This window comes from Ascaphus truei, chromosome 17 (genome assembly GCF_040206685.1).
Source record: "Ascaphus truei isolate aAscTru1 chromosome 17, aAscTru1.hap1, whole genome shotgun sequence".
NCBI classification, from domain to species: Eukaryota; Metazoa; Chordata; class Amphibia; order Anura; family Ascaphidae; genus Ascaphus; species Ascaphus truei.
The window spans coordinates 43352684-43369614 of NC_134499.1; the positions used below are offsets into that span (position 1 = coordinate 43352684).

The following is a 16931-nucleotide window of genomic DNA, read 5'->3' on the forward strand; positions in this document are numbered from 1 at the left end:
GTTTGTGTGTGTGTGTGTGTTTTGAGTGTGAGTGAGTGAGTGTGAGTGAGTGTGAGTGAGTGTGAGTGAGTGTGAGTGAGTGTGAGTGAGTGTGAGTGAGTGGTGTGATAGACAGTACATACAGTACTGGCAACTTTGTTTAATTGCTCACTCACCCTTACTTTTCTTTTACTATACTAACAGTCTACCCATTTTCAAGATCTATTAAAAATAACCACCATTGTAAATTCTCAGAAATGCTCCATAACTCAGCTCTCATCACAACAGCCATGCAATCTCTGCAGCACTCTTAGGCTGAGTCCATGGTGACTCCAGCCGTGTGGAGGCGCGCTGAGGCTGAGGGAAAGCGTGTGCTTTCCCTGGCCTTAGTTCGCGCGCCATCGGGAGGGGGCGGGCCAATGACGTCATGGAGCTGGTTCGCCCTCATTGGGCGAACCGCTCACGTGACTGGCCCTGCACTCCTGTGAGCGCTCAAACTAGAAAAATTAATGTCGGCTACGCTTCCGCGCGCTTGCGGAAGCGTGCGCGAGCCCCTGCTAAAGCCACTCTCATTGCGGCTGCAGGGGCTCACTGCCGAGCGTGAGCGCAACTCAGCACGGGTGCTGACCATGCCCGCGGCCTTACTTACAGATCATCCCCAAGAAGGCAGAGCAGGTTACTTATTCAATGGCATGATTCAATATGCAATTGAATCCTTTAACTTATTCCCTAAGCCTTCAAATAATACATGTCCTATCCCATAAACGCTTTCAAATGTGTCTAACTGACTGGACTGACCTCCATCACAACTGAATATTTTTGGCTGTTTTATAATGGGAAAAAAATATTGGGGTGGAATACCCCAATTAGCTAGTGCTACAGAGCATTGACCCACTAGTTGAAAGTTTGTAAATGTCTTTCTGCAAATCGGATCATGTGATATTATAAATGCATGCTTGAGGCTGTAGGCATTAACCCCTAGATGGCACATGGTCTAGCAGGGATGAAGAGAGTTGTGTGGGGGAAGTCCTGGAACCCCCCCAGACCTCTCATACCTCCCTGAACAAATTGAACCTATGAACCTGGGGCAGCTCTCATTTGGCAGCGGTGTACTCACATATGTCCATATGAATCCGGGTCTGTGTGCTCCTATGCTGAGTGCTGATAGTGCAAAAATCACCTATACCGATGAGGAGAGGTGGGTCAGCGGGCACTACGATGCAGGAAGAAAATGCTGAGGCTGGACTGTGCTGTAAACGATATCCTTTATTCAAACATGGATAAAAAGAGGAGGGGAATCATACCCCTCCTCTTTTTATCCATGTTTGAATAAAGGATATCGTTTACAGCACAGTCCAGCCTCAGCATTTTCTTCCTGCATCGTAGTGCCCGCTGACCCACCTCTCCTCATCGGTATAGGTGATTTTTGTTTTATAATGGGGTTTATTATTTTCTGTGTTTAATGATTAATTGCTTATCGGATGTTATGGGGGGGGCATGAAACTTTGCATGCATGACAGTTATGAATGCTCTGGCCCCTTAATAAACTCCATCCTCAGTGTGACTCCTTCACCAAGGCGGGCACTGATTGGCCACGCAAACGTTCTATTTTACGACGTTGTTGTGGGTTTTTTCCCCTTCCTGTTTTTAACTGGTCCGCCTCCGGTTGGTTGTTCCCTTGAGGCGGGAGAGTGAGTGAAGTGAGTTGTACTCAGTGAGGGAATGTATTACTTTCAGAGGAGGGGTGTGAGTGAAAGGGGGTTATCCTTTAGTAAAGGGGCTGTGAGGGGAAGAGGTGGGAGTTTAAGAGGGGGAGAGGGAGGCGGAGAGGTGGGGTATAAGAGAGGGAGGGGGGAAAAGTGAGGGTGTAGGAGAGGGAGGGGGAGAGGTGGGTGTGTAAGAGAGGTGGGGGGTGAGAGAAATACATGGGATAGGGAGGAGTGCAAGAGATGGGGGTATAAGAGAGGAAGGTCACTGATGGAGTGTGTGTGTCACAGGGGGGAAGGTTACTGAGTGAGAGTGTCGGTAAGGAGGGTGGATGTCCCTATAATTTGGGCTTTCATGTCTGATTCCAGAGTACTGCAACCCATGCGAAGCTGGGTACTTTAGATAGTAAATAATAAAGCAGAGGGTTTCCATCTGGATTTGCTGGAGCCCTGGGATTGTACACAAGGTTACCAGCGGTTCCTTGAGAAAAAATTGGTAATGAAGGAAATTCTTCTTTACTCTTTTTTACTTACTAATTAAAAAACATTACACTAATGTCATAAATTATAAATAACATAAAAAGGTGGTTAGGTTTCCTAAAAAAATATACGCGCTACCAGAACAATAGTATTTTTGCATAAATAGGGTAACTGATCTGGGGTTCTGCAGAGGCACAATAAACTTTTAACTCTATCCAGAGTAACTAGATCCAAAGCACCTGTGGTTTTAGAAGGGAGCTAATATTTTTAGGGACCTTGATAGAAGAGCATACTGTTACAGGGTATGTATGTATGTATAACAGGGGAGTTATCCCTGTTCAGGTAATATGCCTCTAATCCAGCAGTGTGGTGGTTAACTGCTGGTAGTCAATTAACAAACACCACCTGCCTGATTAGATTGTCTTTTGAGACAGGAAGGAGGTTGGTTGTTCCTTACTCTCACAACTTGTGAGACTGACATGGGGACAGACGTCTTGAGTCTACCAGAAGAGGCTGCTTGCAAGACACGGGAAACTTCTAAACCTGAATGCTGACAAAACCTTGAGGAAAAGGTAGCAACCAGGAACAGAGAAGATTTTCCCTCCAAACCACTACAAACAGATAAGACTTTCATTTATAAGACTTTTTATATCTGTTCATTTCATGATATATGTTTGGGGCTGGGAGACATGCTTATCTAAAGGGAGTTGTGGACTGCATAGTATTTCCCTAGAAATACTCCCAAGTGAATAGAAGCTTTGTTTACCCCTTGTTTGGATGGTTTCCTGATGTTAAGGAAATAGGCGCAATAAAAGCCTGATTTAATTTCACCATAACCAGTGTCCCTTGCATACCTCTGTGAGCGTCTGCCTACATATGGTCGTCAGAAGTGGGACGAGAGGTGGTCTTTGAAGTTAGAAGGGAGCCGGAGATGGCCTGTGAAATTTTTTTGTGCTTTTTGCCTACAAACAGCCTAAACAAAAATATCTCATGCAGCAGAGACAGAGTTAGAGACACACCCAGGCAGGAAATCTGCACTGACACTTACAAAACCACAGATGGACTCTTTTCCCCAATCCCGAGAGGAGAGAGAGAGAGAGACTGCTGAAGCAGGTAAACCTTATTTGCCTATCACAATAAAGTTTAATATAGTCATTGAAATAGGGAGTTTGCCTTCCAGCCGTAGTCAGGGTTCAAGAAGCGAGTTAGCCCTTAAAAGGGATAGGCGTTTGTTGTTTTCAAATATTTAGCTGAAGCAGTGTATACAGATGGTGACCCACGAGCGGTACTGATTCTGCAAGTAAAGGCTGCCACACCGCATAGGACTACCAGTTGTGAATGGAGTATATGCAGAAAAATGTGAAAATTGATGCAAGACTGTGCTGAAGCAGGGGCATTTTCAGTAAACATGTGCTGAGGGTAAAATTGCCTACTAAAAAAAAGGAATTGCTGAGCTGTGTAAAAGGTATCCCAAAGTGTGAAGAGTGAATGTCATAATACCCAAAGTTGAGACTGAACTCAAGCAGAAAATCACATTATTTGGCTGAAGCAGAGAGATTGCACCTTGCAAGTAAATGGTGTAAAGCAAACAGAAGTTTTTACCTAGCAACTGCACATCCAGCATACCTAATGAGAGATTAGACCTAGCAAGTAAATGGTGTAAAGCAAATAGACTTTTTCACCTAGCAACAGCACATCCTGTATACCTGATGAGAGAAAATGTGTGCACAGTACTGCTGATATTGTAAAACTTACCCAAGAAAGAAAAAGTCTACAGAGATGCCTGTGAGAGCTACAACCTCTACAAGCAAAATATGCCCACCTGTAGGACTACCACAATTGGGGCTTCTAGCAAATACAGTGGCAACAGCTGCAATAGCGCCTCCTGAGGTCAGGAAGAAAACTACACCTGAGAGCCCCAAAATGGAGGACAAGATGCAGCGTTCCTGTAATGAACCCTACCCCACAGAAGAGTGGCCCTTCCAGTCCAATAAGGAGGAAGACATAGCTTACGGGGAACCCGAATCGAGTCACACCCACAAAACACCCCAAGAATGGTCGGGGTGCCTGAACTCGGCACGAACAGAAAAGACTGCTCTCTATGATGACGAATATGGTCGACAAGAGAAAGAGCGGGAGCAGCAGATCACCCAATATTTCTGTCAGCTAAAGCAACTGCAAGAAAAGCATGGCGTATATAATGAAGCTGCTGAAGTATCAAATAAAGAAGGAGACCCCAGTATTCCTGATGGGATGGAGTCATCCAAAACAAAAAGGCGGAAAAAGAAAAGCGGTTCTTCACTTACTGTGGAAGGAACAGACACGTCCGCAGATCCTGTGGAGAAAAAGGGGGACCGATTTGCCATGCAGCCTAGAGAAAATGGAGAATTCGTCTCGCGGATAACCGAATATCCAGAGGGCCCAAGGCAGAAGTCGTGTACCCCAAAGAAGTGTCTGTCCGGTGCCAACAGTGAGGAACCCTCAACCAACCATCCCAGGGAAGCGGAGCCGGAACCAGTGAGTGTCGATCCCTTCACCAGCCCTGAGGATGTCCTGAAAAATAACGTGAAGCTACAGGAACATGTGCTCGCAATGTACTCTGAATCTGGAACAGAATTGGACGATCTCAAGACTGAGCTAGATACTGCAAACGCTACTATTTCCGCCATGGATGAAAAGCAAAGCCAATCTGATAAAATGATGACTAAGCTGAAGCGGAAGTATGAGGAGGCACTAAAGCAGATGACAGTCTTTCAGCAAGAGGTTCACACTCTTCGCGTAGAGCTGAATGCCTCACAACAGGAGGTCAACAATGTCCGGACAGAGGTGGACGTATCTCAGAAAGAGGTTCAGACACTCCGCAGAGCACTGGATGCCTCACATCATGAGGCCAACAGCTGCCGCACAGACCTGGAAGTCTCCAGAAAGGAACTACACAGTCTCACTGAGGAGCTGGACATTTCTAAAGAAACGATTGTCAGTCTTAATACAGATCTCAAAGTCCCTCAGAAGGAGCTTCAGACCCTCAACCTAGAGAAGGAAGTCTCACGCCAGGAGACTGTCATTCTCAAAGCAGATGTGCGTAAATGGAAGGAGGACTGCAAGGAGGCCCTGAATAGTACAGAGACTGAAAAAGGAGAAAATTTAATATTAAAAAGGGAAAACTTAAAACTGGAAGAAGAAGAAAATTTTCATTTGACAGACGAAGTCAAGGAAAAGAATGAAAAGCTGCACGAGCTTAAGGAAATAAATAGACTGTTGGAAGGTGATAAGTTTGAAGCAGAGCACCGACTGCAGAACCAACTGCAAGGTCTGCATACGCACCTCCAGATGTCCGAGGAGAAGCAGCGAACTCTGCAGGAAGACAATCTGCAGGCTGTTAAAGAAATACAAGTGCTGCAGGAACGTCTGATTACCCAGTATGTCCCCGCAAAGCAGCATGAGAAACTGAAGGCTACCCTGAGCATCACCAAAGCATCGCTAAAGACCAAGCTTAGAACCCAGGTGACTCGGCACAAAAGGGAGCACAAGAAGGTCCAGAAACTGAAACAAGTAGCTGTGGCCCAAGCAAAGAAGTTCATAGTGCTTCACAATGCAATAAAAATGTGGAAGCAAGCTCAGAGAAAGCAAAGCATGCAGATAAATTCCCTGAGAAGAGACTTGCAAGACGCACTCAAAAAGCAGGGATCTCTCGCGGATGAGATTGCAGTTCTACAAGGACAAGTATTGACCCTGACTAAGCGTCAGTATCCCACAGCCACAAAAACCCATGAAGACAAGGGTACAGTGGGAGCTGGGAATACCGCTCGTCTGAAAGGCAAGGTTGCAAAATTTGAACCACCTAAACAAGCACTAGCAAAACTTTCAGCCACCCAACAGACAATAAAAGAAGATACACGTGCTGAATCAAAAACAGAAGAATCCATTGGTTGATGAAGCTGAAAAGCTGGGACATTCTCTGGAAGTGGGTGTGGAATTGCAACTTAATCCCAAAGAGGCTGAACTAGCAACCCCATTGAGTGGGAAAAGGGCAGAGAGACAGCTTCAAGAGCAGAAAACTCAAAGGGCTGTTTTTAAACGCTCTGCAACTGCTGCCATACAGTCTGCCTACAATAAGACGAGCACTCGACGCGAGGGAAATCTCATGACCGCGCACATAGCAAAAAGACTATACTTAGAAAAAGTCCTCCTCGAGCGACTGAGGAGTGCTGATCTCAAGCACCTTCGGGAGGAGATACGAATAAACTGGAGAAAGGGCTCCAATCCCAGCGGGACTGAGGGTTCTCATCCTCCATCCACTCTCATTCAAGTCACAGAGATATCTAGAATGAGAGTGGAAGGATGGGCTTTGGCCGTGGCAAGCCCGAGCTTCCCACAAACAGGGGAGGTATGTAACAGGGGAGTTATCCCTGTTCAGGTAATGTGCCTCTAATCCAGCAGTGTGGTGGTTAACTGCTGGTAGTCAATTAACAAACACCACCTGCCTGATTAGATTGCTTAGAAAAGTCTATCTTTGGAGACAGGAAGGAGGTTGGTTGTTCCTTACTCTCACAACTTGTGAGACTGACATGGGGACAGACGTCTTGAGTCTACCAGAAGAGGCTGCTTGCAAGACACAGGGGAAACTTCTAAACCTGAATGCTGACAAAACCCTGAGGAAAAGGTAGCAACCAGGAACAGAGAAGATTTTCCCTCCAAACCACTACAAACAGATAAGACTTTCATTTATAAGACTTTTTATATCTGCTCATTTCATGATATATGTTTGGGGCTGGGAGACATGCTTATCTAAAGTTAGTTGTGGACTGCATAGTATTTCCCTAGAAATACTCCCAAGTGAATAGAAGCTTTGTTTACCCCTTGTTTGGATGGTTTCCTGATGTTAAGGAAACAGGCGCAATAAAAGCCTTATTTAATTTCAGCATAACCAGTCTCCGTTGCATAACTCTGTGAGTGTCCACCTACAGTATGTATGTTTATCTTTATTTGTATAGCACCATCCATGTACAAAGAGCTTTTCAGCAGTAACACACGTGATATAATAGGAATAAGCACTTCATACATAAAAGTACATATTAGGAAAAGGAGTCACTGCCCTGAAGAGCTTACAATCTGTGTGGTAAATAGGTAGAACTTAGAGACAGTAGGAGGGTGTTCTGGTAAGTGTGTCTGCAAGGGGTCATGGTAAATGCATATGGGATGTATGGCATCAGCCACGGAGCTACCCATATGCTTTGTTAAAGAGGTGTGTTTTACCATGGGCTTTAAAGGTGGAAAGAGAGGGTGTTGGTGAACGAGACACTGAAAGTACGATGGGAGAGGTAAGCAGAAATACATGGTAAAGCTCTGTTACGGATACCAGGTGAGTGGAGAATGTGAAGGTGAAGAGGATGGACCACAGTATCTAAGGCTGCAGAGAGGTAGAGTAATATAAGCAGGGTGTTGTGACCTTGGTTTTTGGCAGCATGGAGATCATTCGTTATTTTAGTGAAGGCTGTTTCAGTGGAGTGAGCAGTAAGGAAGCCATGTTGTGGAGGATCTAGGAGGGAATAGGAGTTGCGAAGGTGGAGCAAGCGAGAGAATATAAGGAGTTTATAGGTAAAAGGCAGGAGGGAGACGGGGCAATCTCTTTTTTTTTTTCCCTGTGCCCCCCTTCTGGCTGTCCCACTCTCTGCGTGCCCCCCCCTCTTACCTCGGCTCCGGCGTCTGGGCATCTCCAGAAGCCGCCTAAGCAATGGTAAGTGCAGTTTACAGAGGCCTTTGCCGCTTCCCCGGCGCTTAATTTAAGTGCCTTTGGGAAGTGCGCGGGGCCTCTGTAAACCTCACGCAGACAATCTCACGCCCCCTCCCCCCCCCCCCGGGAGGCACACCCCCCAGTTTGCGCACCCCTGAGTTAAAGAGACAGGTACGGTCAAACTTGCTTTTTGAGTAAACGTTGCGTGCTTGTAGGTTGTGTGAAAGGTATCGGAGCTGAGAGAAGAGTTTGAAATGTGTGTAGGTCTTAGAGGTTTTTTAAACGACATTTAAAAAAATCACAGAACCTTTCTAAATACAGAATCCCAATGAACTTTTTAAAATTAAAATAGTTACATATTAACACACACACACACACACACACACACACACACACATATATTTAAAGAGCATACAGGTTTTAAATATATATTTAAAGAGGAAAGCAGTGCTGGACACCCCCCCCCTACCGCCCCCCCGAGTGATGCGCAGAACATCCCCCCACCCCCCAGTAAGCCACCGTGCACCACACCCCCTCCCCCCCGTACCTCCGTCGAGGGGCTGACTGCTCAGTGTCTCCGTAACTCTGCCGGGGGGGAGGGGGGGAAGGTGGGAAGGGGGCTGCTCTGGCACCAGGGGGACGACACTCAGACAGCCCCCTCCCCTCCCCAGCTTTGCCGGGGGTGGGGGGAGTCAGGAGACAGGGGGACAGGACACGGAGAATAACACACACATGCACCACACACACAGAGACACACATACACACACTGACTGACACACATGCACACTGACTGACACTGACGTACGCACACACACTAGGTATTCAGTTACTATAAATATAGAAGTGCAAATAGTTAGAACGTGTTTTAAATCAAACGTCTTTGCATTTTGGCACTAAAATTGTGTTTTGATTTTTAATTAAAAACATCACCATTACAAATACAATTTCTGTGACAAAAGACAAAAGTTTCACTTAAAATATGCGTGATCGGCACACACAATTTTTTAAATTATGTTTAATAACTTTGCACATTTTTGTTTTTACAACAAAGGCTTAAAGAAGTGAAATATTTGCCACTGCCAAATTTTTATGTGAAACCCCTGGCGACTTCCACAGGAATCCATGTTTAAATCCGCTGCCTATGAGTGTATCCGTGTGCTTGGTGTGGGCTCGGGAATATAAATGACTTTGCTTAGATTGTAATCTGCCAATGTTGTGTTGTAAGTAAGTATTACTTTGTTTTAGGCGCCTCCAGCAGAAAAACAGGTTGGACAAATAATGTTTTTTATACATACTATTTTTCAGATATTGAAGCCATGGCATGAACAAGACAGAATATGGTTGCTATGGAGCCACAGTGTTGAACTCTGTGTTACCAAAGACCTCATACTGAAAGCTTTAGCACATCAAATACATGTGAACATATGGGATACCAAAGACAAAGTGTCGTCAAAAGCTAGATTTGATAGACCAAAGGCTTTCAGAGTGCTGCAGGGAAAACAAGAGGATAACCCAGAAGGTAAAGTCACAATATTTTGCATTGTGTGCCATAACTTTATGCGAATCATTGTTGAATCACATTATAGTCTCCCACACAAAATCCCTGGCCAGACGATATTTGCCAATTTAATTTTGGAATTTGCAGTGCTGAACAATCAAAGAACGAAGATATTTTAACATTCACAATAATTTAAAACATAATCCGTTTTTTTTTAAAGCAAAAATCAACGCATTCATCTGAGATTTAGAATAAAGGGACAGTCCTATTTTTGTTCATAAAAACATTTTGTAAAAAAAATGAACAATGTACTTTGCATCTATAATCATCTTTTACTTGTTTTGTTTATTTGAGAAGATAGGCCACATCCTCTTGAGGGGTTTAGAGCCCCCTAGGCTTAAACCCATCTATAAAAAACATGAACCAAATACAGAGCCTAAAGGCCTTAAAAATGTAATGCCAGGGGAGGAGGGATCGTCAGACTTGCATGAAGACTTTGAGCCTCTGTTGCTTTAAGATTCTTCAGAGGTGAGTATTTTGAGAAAATCTTCTTCTAGGTTGATGCAACATCCTAAATGGTGTCTCCCCACTGGGGCCTAGTGGTGGTACTCTAGGACCCGGCCTAATCTGATTGTTATAACACGTGTTCCTTACCCACGTTTTATGTGTAGACCCCATATAATATCGTTAGTCGCTGGCGGAGAGACCACTGAGGAATTTGTGTCAACCTAGGAGGAAAAAAAAGAATGTCGCCACGGCTTTAAGCAAGTTTGAGAATCGCTTGTCCCCTGGCCAGGATGGCTTTGGTGTGCCTGGGAGGCTGGTAGATTGAGCCACCAGTACTGAAGCAGGGATATCCTGAAAACCTGACCTGTTGGTGGCCCTTGAAGATTGGAGTTGGCTGTTGTAGAGCTTTAGGCCCATATTTACTAAGGTTCTTTCTGGTGCTGGAAGACGCCTTACAGGTCATTGATCTGAATAGTGTCTTGCAGCGCCGGAAGTGCCTCATGCCAGAAGACTGCTTAGCAAATAGGGCCCTTAATGTATTCCACTGCTGTTTGCATACATTAATGCTAATGTTTTCTTTCTTTTTTCTGAAATAAAAGAAATACTTTTAAATCAAAGAAAACTTTTTGAAGACAGCCAGCCCAGACCAAGTTTTATTCACCACAAAAATAAGAATGTAACTCGTTCATATCAACAAGATGCTAGCTACACTGGAGGCAAGTATACAACGTTTCATTAGGAATATGGGACTTTTAAGCCTGTGCAGTGTTTAAACATTTCCATCGTAAAGACGTTGATTCAATTACTGTATAGAAATCTACTCTTCAAAAACCATTTCTGCAAACTGTAATTACATCGCATGAGCTAACTGGGAGTGAGAAAATGGATCCTCTAGTGAGAAAAGTCCAAACTAAATCTCTCTCATTGAATTAGTGGTATCGCCACAGTGGTATTGTTTTAGTTGATTTAAATCCATGTTCAATTTGTATTGTTTAACATACAGGAGAACTCCTATATGCACTGCACACCCCGGGAGAACTTCTATATGCGCTGCACACCCGGGGAGAACTCCTATATGTGCTGCACACCCCGGGAGAACTTCTATATGCGCTGCACACCCGGGGAGAACTCCTATATGCGCTGCACACCACACAGTAATGGACTGCAAGCAGAATGATCGTGTTAATAATGAACTTTTATTCAGAACAATGGTACTTAAATACCGTACTGAAAATAAGATCGGTCCACAGTGTGACCAACACATATAACCACACCAAAAAACAAAGACTAAAAAGTTAACTCCTGCAGGTACATACATCCAATGCTGGTATAAATTGCTTCAGTAGGATGTGGCGAATGTCCAGAGAACAAAATTAATTGCTGTTGACCACTTAATACTAATTAAGCAAATAAAATCTGTATAGGTGATGGTATTTGTTGGCTGGAAATGCCATAAAGCCTTAGGCCTTGAACATGGTCAGCGCTTATGTGCGGACCCATGCTGAGGCGCGCTTACGCTCTGCACTTAGCCCCTGCAGCCGCAATGATAGCGGCTTTAGCAGGGGCTCGCTTACGCTTCCGCAAGCGTGCGTAAACGTAAGTCTTAGCAAAATTTAACATTTTCGCGCTTGCCGGAGCGCGGGGCCGGGCACGTGAGCAGTTCGCCCAATGGGGGCGAACCAGCTCCGTGACGTCACTGGCCCGCCCCCTGACACGCCCCCGGACGGCGTGCGGTCTAGGGCCAGGGAAAGCATCCGCTTTCCCTTAGCCTCCGCGCGCCTCAGCACACAATCAGTAACCATGGACGCAGCCTTAACTGCAGCAGAATGTAATAGATATAATTTCCCAGATAATTTTACTGGAAAATTTTGACAAGTACTTGTTGCACGATTTCCCCTGGGAGCAATTCTGACTGCAATACGAACCTTTTTATCTACTTCGTGCTACTGTAGTCTGTCTTCACTATAGATTTTTAGGCATGTTTCTATTACAGGTATTTTGATACGTGGCTTGTTTCATTTGCTACAGTATAACAGAATTTGTAGCACATTGCAACCTATTGAGCTAAATCATTGGGTTCAACAAAAAGTAACCATTCTGGTCTAAATTTTCAATGTAAAATTATCTGGGACATTATATCTATTACATTCTGCTGCAGGTTAAGGCTTTATGGCATTTCCAGCCAACAAATACCATCACCTATACAGGTTTTATTTGGTAAATTAGTATTAAGTGGTCAACAGCAATTAATTTTGTTCTCTGGACATTCGCCAAATCCTACTGAAGCAATTTATACCAGCATGGGATGTATGTACCTGCAGGAGTTAACTTTTTAGACTTTGTTTTTTGGTGTGTTTATACGTGTTGGTCACACTGTGGACCGATCTTATTTTCGGTACAGTATTTAAGTGCCATTGATCTGAATAAAAGTTCATTGTTAACACAATCATTCTGCTTGCAGTCCATTACTGTGTGGTGTGCAGCGCATATAGAAGTTCTCCCGGGGTGTGCAGCACATATAGGAGTTCTCCCCGGGTGTGCAGCGCATATAGAAGTTCTCCCGGGGTGTGCAGCGCATATAGGAGTTCTCCCCGGGTGTGCAGCGCATATAGGAGTTCTCCCCGGGTGTGCAGCGCATATAGGAATTCTCCCCGGGTGTGCAGCGCATATAGGAGTTCTCCCCGGGTGTGCAGCGCATATAGGAGTTGTCCCTGGGTGTGCAGCGCATATAGGAGTTCTCCCCGGGTGTTCAGCGCATATAGGAGTTCTCCCCGGGTGTTCAGCGCATATAGGAGTTCTCCCCGGGTGTGCAGCGCATATAGGAGTTCTCCCCGGGTGTGCAGAACATATAGGAGTTCTTCCCGGGTGTGCATCTCCAGTACACCTTTACTGCTCAGACGATTAATGTACGTACAGGCTCTCTATAGAGAACTCCCTATATTGATTCATTAGAAATGATCACAACCTGTAAAGTAATCTTATTTTCTCTTGGACTAATACAGCTACTTCACTACAATCCTTCATTAAATTTAATACACATATAATACACATCTAATCAGTATTTAGTGTGATATTCATGGAACTGCAATAGTGCCGTTTGGGGCACTAACACATGGAAACCACTATTTAAATCAGTTGGAGTTAATGTGCAATAGTCCAATCAGCACTATGACTGTTTTATTAATATAGCACATTGACTGATAGGGAGGTAGGGATGAGGCGAGCACAGTTTGGGAGGCAGATATGGAGGTAGGGATTAGGATAGCACAGTTTGGAAGGCTGATAGGGAGGTAGGGATTAGGAGAGCACAGTTTGGGAGGCTGGTAGGGATTAGGAGAGCACAGTTTGGGAGGCTGATAGGGAGGTAGGGATTAGGATAGCACAGTTTGGGAGGCTGATTGGGAGGTAGGGATTATGGTAGCACAGTTTGGGAGGCTGGTATGGATTAGGATAGCACAGTTTGGGAGGCTGATAGGGAGGTAGGGGTTCGGAGAGCACAGTTTGGGAGGCTGCTATGGAGGTAGGGATTTGGATAGCACAGTTTGGGGGGCATCCGTCGTTTTCTTGTCTTGTAAGTGTAATAATAGCAGAGGTTGCCTTGCTATGATTTACCAAATGTAATAATACAATTTTTATTTGAAAGAAAACACATTCTGTACAAGAGCATTTACAGATCATTTACTATACAACGTGAAATAATGTCTCGCGTCACTTCTCACATAAATATTAGTCTAAAATGTGTTACTGATTCATGGTGAACTGGGGGGACACTGAGCAGTAATTAACTTCTGAGGGCAATAACTTTCATTCAAAGCATATCCCTCTTATTGTATGTTATAATAATGTATATCTTTAATGGTGGCTGATGTCTGGAGATCACAGGTGTTATTTCTGATTAAATGATAAAATTGAAAATCGAGCTCGCAGAATGGTCTCGTATATATTGATTTCCTTTATTATGTTATCATTTTAATTCCATGACAAGTGAATCCCAAACTGTGAAATACTAAACCCAAAAATAATCAAATTCCTCCCAGCAATGCAATGACCGTGAGCCACACACTTCATTTTAATGTATTTTTGGTGATTTCTCCAAAGTGGTATTTCACTTCACATTTTCAGATACTCGGTGATCAATCATGTCACACTGTTTTTTTGTGCTTGGGTGAGGAAATTGGAAGCCTGCTAAAAACATTTTTTAGTAAACCCAGATTTTCAAACAGAAACATCAATCAATTGTATCCGTAGATGTGGGAAACATTGGGATATTACACAAGCGTATTTGTTTTTGGAAAATAGAAAAAGCAACATGAACCATATATACTGTTATGGTAAAGTCAATTTCATATAGGTGACCATTTAATGACGCTCTCTAAATGCTATAAGAAATGCATATAAATGGTACAGCAGTATTTCAGCATGCTCACCCAGGGGGTAGCACGAGATAGAGTCATTGTTATGAATATTACAGTTATTTTGAGTGCCACTACTAAAGATATGAGCACGTCTGATATCTGTGCCAGGTGTCCGCTCCCATGTATTACCTTACCCCCTGCAGGGGCACCTCAATGCGTGTGCTGCACAAGACCTTACCCCCTGCAGGGGCACCTTAATGCGTGTGCAGCACAAGACCTTTCCCCCTGCAGGGGCACCTCAATGCGTGTGCTGCACAAGACCTTACCCCCTGCAGGGGCACCTCAATGCATGTGCAGCACAAGACCTTACCCCCTGCAGGGGCACCGCAATGCATGTGCAGCACAAGACCTTACCCGCTGCAGGGGCACCTCAATGCATGTGCAGCACAAGACCTTACCCCCTGCAGGGGCACCTTAATGTCTGTGCTGCACAAGACCTTACCCCCTGCAGGGGCACCTTAATGCGTGTGCAGCACAAGACCTTTCCCCCTGCAGGGGCACCTCAATGCGTGTGCTGCACAAGACCTTACCCCCTGCAGGGGCACCTCAATGCATGTGCAGCACAAGACCTTACCCCCTACAGGGGCACCGCAATGCATGTGCAGCACAAGACCTTACCCGCTGCAGGGGCACCTCAATGCATGTGCAGCACAAGACCTTACCCCCTGCAGGGGCACCTTAATGTCTGTGCTGCACAAGACCTTACCCCCTGCAGGGGCACCTTAATGCCTGTGCTGCACAAGACCTTACCCCCTGCAGGGGCACCTTAATGCCTGTGCTGCACAAGACCTTACCCCCTGCAGGGGCACCTCAATGCATGTGCTGCACAAGACCTTACCCCCTGCAGGGGCACCTTAATGCATGTGCTGCACAAGACCTTACCCCCTGCAGGGGCACCTCAATGCATGTGCTGCACAAGACCTTACCCCCTGCAGGGGCACCTCAATGCGTGTGCAGCACAAGACCTTACCCCCTGCAGGGGCACCTTAATGCCTGTGCTGCACAAGACCTTACCCCCTGCAGGGGCACCTCAATGCATGTGCTGCACAAGACCTTACCCCCTGCAGGGGCACCTTAATGCATGTGCTGCACAAGACCTTACCCCCTGCAGGGGCACCTCAATGCATGTGCTGCACAAGACCTTACCCCCTGCAGGGGCACCTCAATGCGTGTGCAGCACAAGACCTTACCCCCTGCAGGGGCACCTCAATGCATGTGTTGCACAAGACCTTACCCCCTGCAGGGGCACCTCAATGCATGTGCTGCACAAGACCTTACCCCCGGCAGGGGCACCTCAATGCATGTGCTGCACAAGACCTTACCCCCTGCAGGGGCACCTCAATGCATGTGCTGCACAAGACCTTACCCCCTGCAGGGGCACCTCAATGCATGTGCAGCACAAGACCTTACCCCTGCAGGGGCACCTCAATGCGTGTGCAGCACAAGACCTTACCCCCTACAGGGGCACCTCAATGCATGTGCAGCACAAGACCTTACCCCCTGCAGGGGCACCTCAATGCGTGTGCAGCACAAGACCTTACCCCCTACAGGGGCACCTCAATGCATGTGCTGCACAAGACCTTACCCCCTGCAGGGGCACCTCAATGCATGTGCAGCACAAGACCTTACCCCCTGCAGGGGCACCTCAATGCGTGTGCAGCACAAGACCTTACCCCCTACAGGGGCACCTTAATGTCTGTGCTGCACAAGACCTTACCCCCTGCAGGGGCACCTTAATGCCTGTGCTGCACAAGACCTTACCCCCTGCAGGGGCACCTCAATGCATGTGCTGCACAAGACCTTACCCCCTGCAGGGGCACCTCAATGCGTGTGCAGCACAAGAAGTTGCAGGCCCCTCCGATGGCGAAGGTGCTAATAATTTTGTATCATATTGTATTTATTTTCTCAAACGCTTCAATTTTATAATTATTTAAGCCATCAGTGATTAATAATTTAAAAACTGTTAGCACACAAGCCTCACAAGATATATATCTATTTCCCCTCCGCTCCCCACCCCCCGCCCCCTTTAAATCTTGTTTAAATTACCAGACTTGAGTCTCTGGAGTGCGATCTTTGCATGTTGCAAGACGAGAACACTTTATGCCCAAGTTAAACCAATCTTGCAAAATAGTGTAAATCATATGGCTGTGTTTATATCAATGATATTAGAACAGGACGTTGTTTGGGGGTATTAACTGTCTGCCAAGGAGAAATGTTATTCCTATGTCCGCATAGCTTTTTGCAAATGTGTTTTTAGCTTTGGGTGATTGGACCCCTGGCAGCGATGAAACCTTCAGGCCTGGGATATTCGCGGTCTCACGGCTTGCCCCGGGACCGGAAACAGTGTCTTTCTACATCCGTACACCCCATAACTTTGTTGCTTTTACATTTCTGCTGGAAAAGCTGGATTGTGAAAACGTGTTCTGTGTAGCTTCTTTCACTTAAAAATAGTCTTTGCTTGAAGTACATTTTTTTTTTAAATTCCATAAATCATTTACTTTATTCTCTTCAAACTGTACAGCAGAGCAAATGGACATGTCTCAAAAACTACCACCAGTCTCCTCTCCCATCCCTTTCTCATCAGTTTCTTCTAACAAGACTCAAGTAAGAAA

At 45.5% G+C, this 16931-nt stretch overlaps 1 protein-coding gene across 2 annotated transcripts in view; it reads left to right on the forward strand.

Moving 5' to 3' along the window:
- The window catches only part of CFAP92 (cilia and flagella associated protein 92 (putative)), a 94954-nt gene that overhangs the window by 9532 nt on the left and 68491 nt on the right, over positions 1–16931 (forward strand). For both annotated transcript variants that reach the window (XM_075574977.1, XM_075574978.1), the window contains exons 4-6: positions 9205–9418; positions 10504–10620; positions 16841–16931. In XM_075574977.1, the coding sequence (XP_075431092.1) occupies positions 9205–9418; positions 10504–10620; positions 16841–16931 (422 nt within the window). The remainder of the gene's footprint in view (positions 1–9204; positions 9419–10503; positions 10621–16840) is intronic.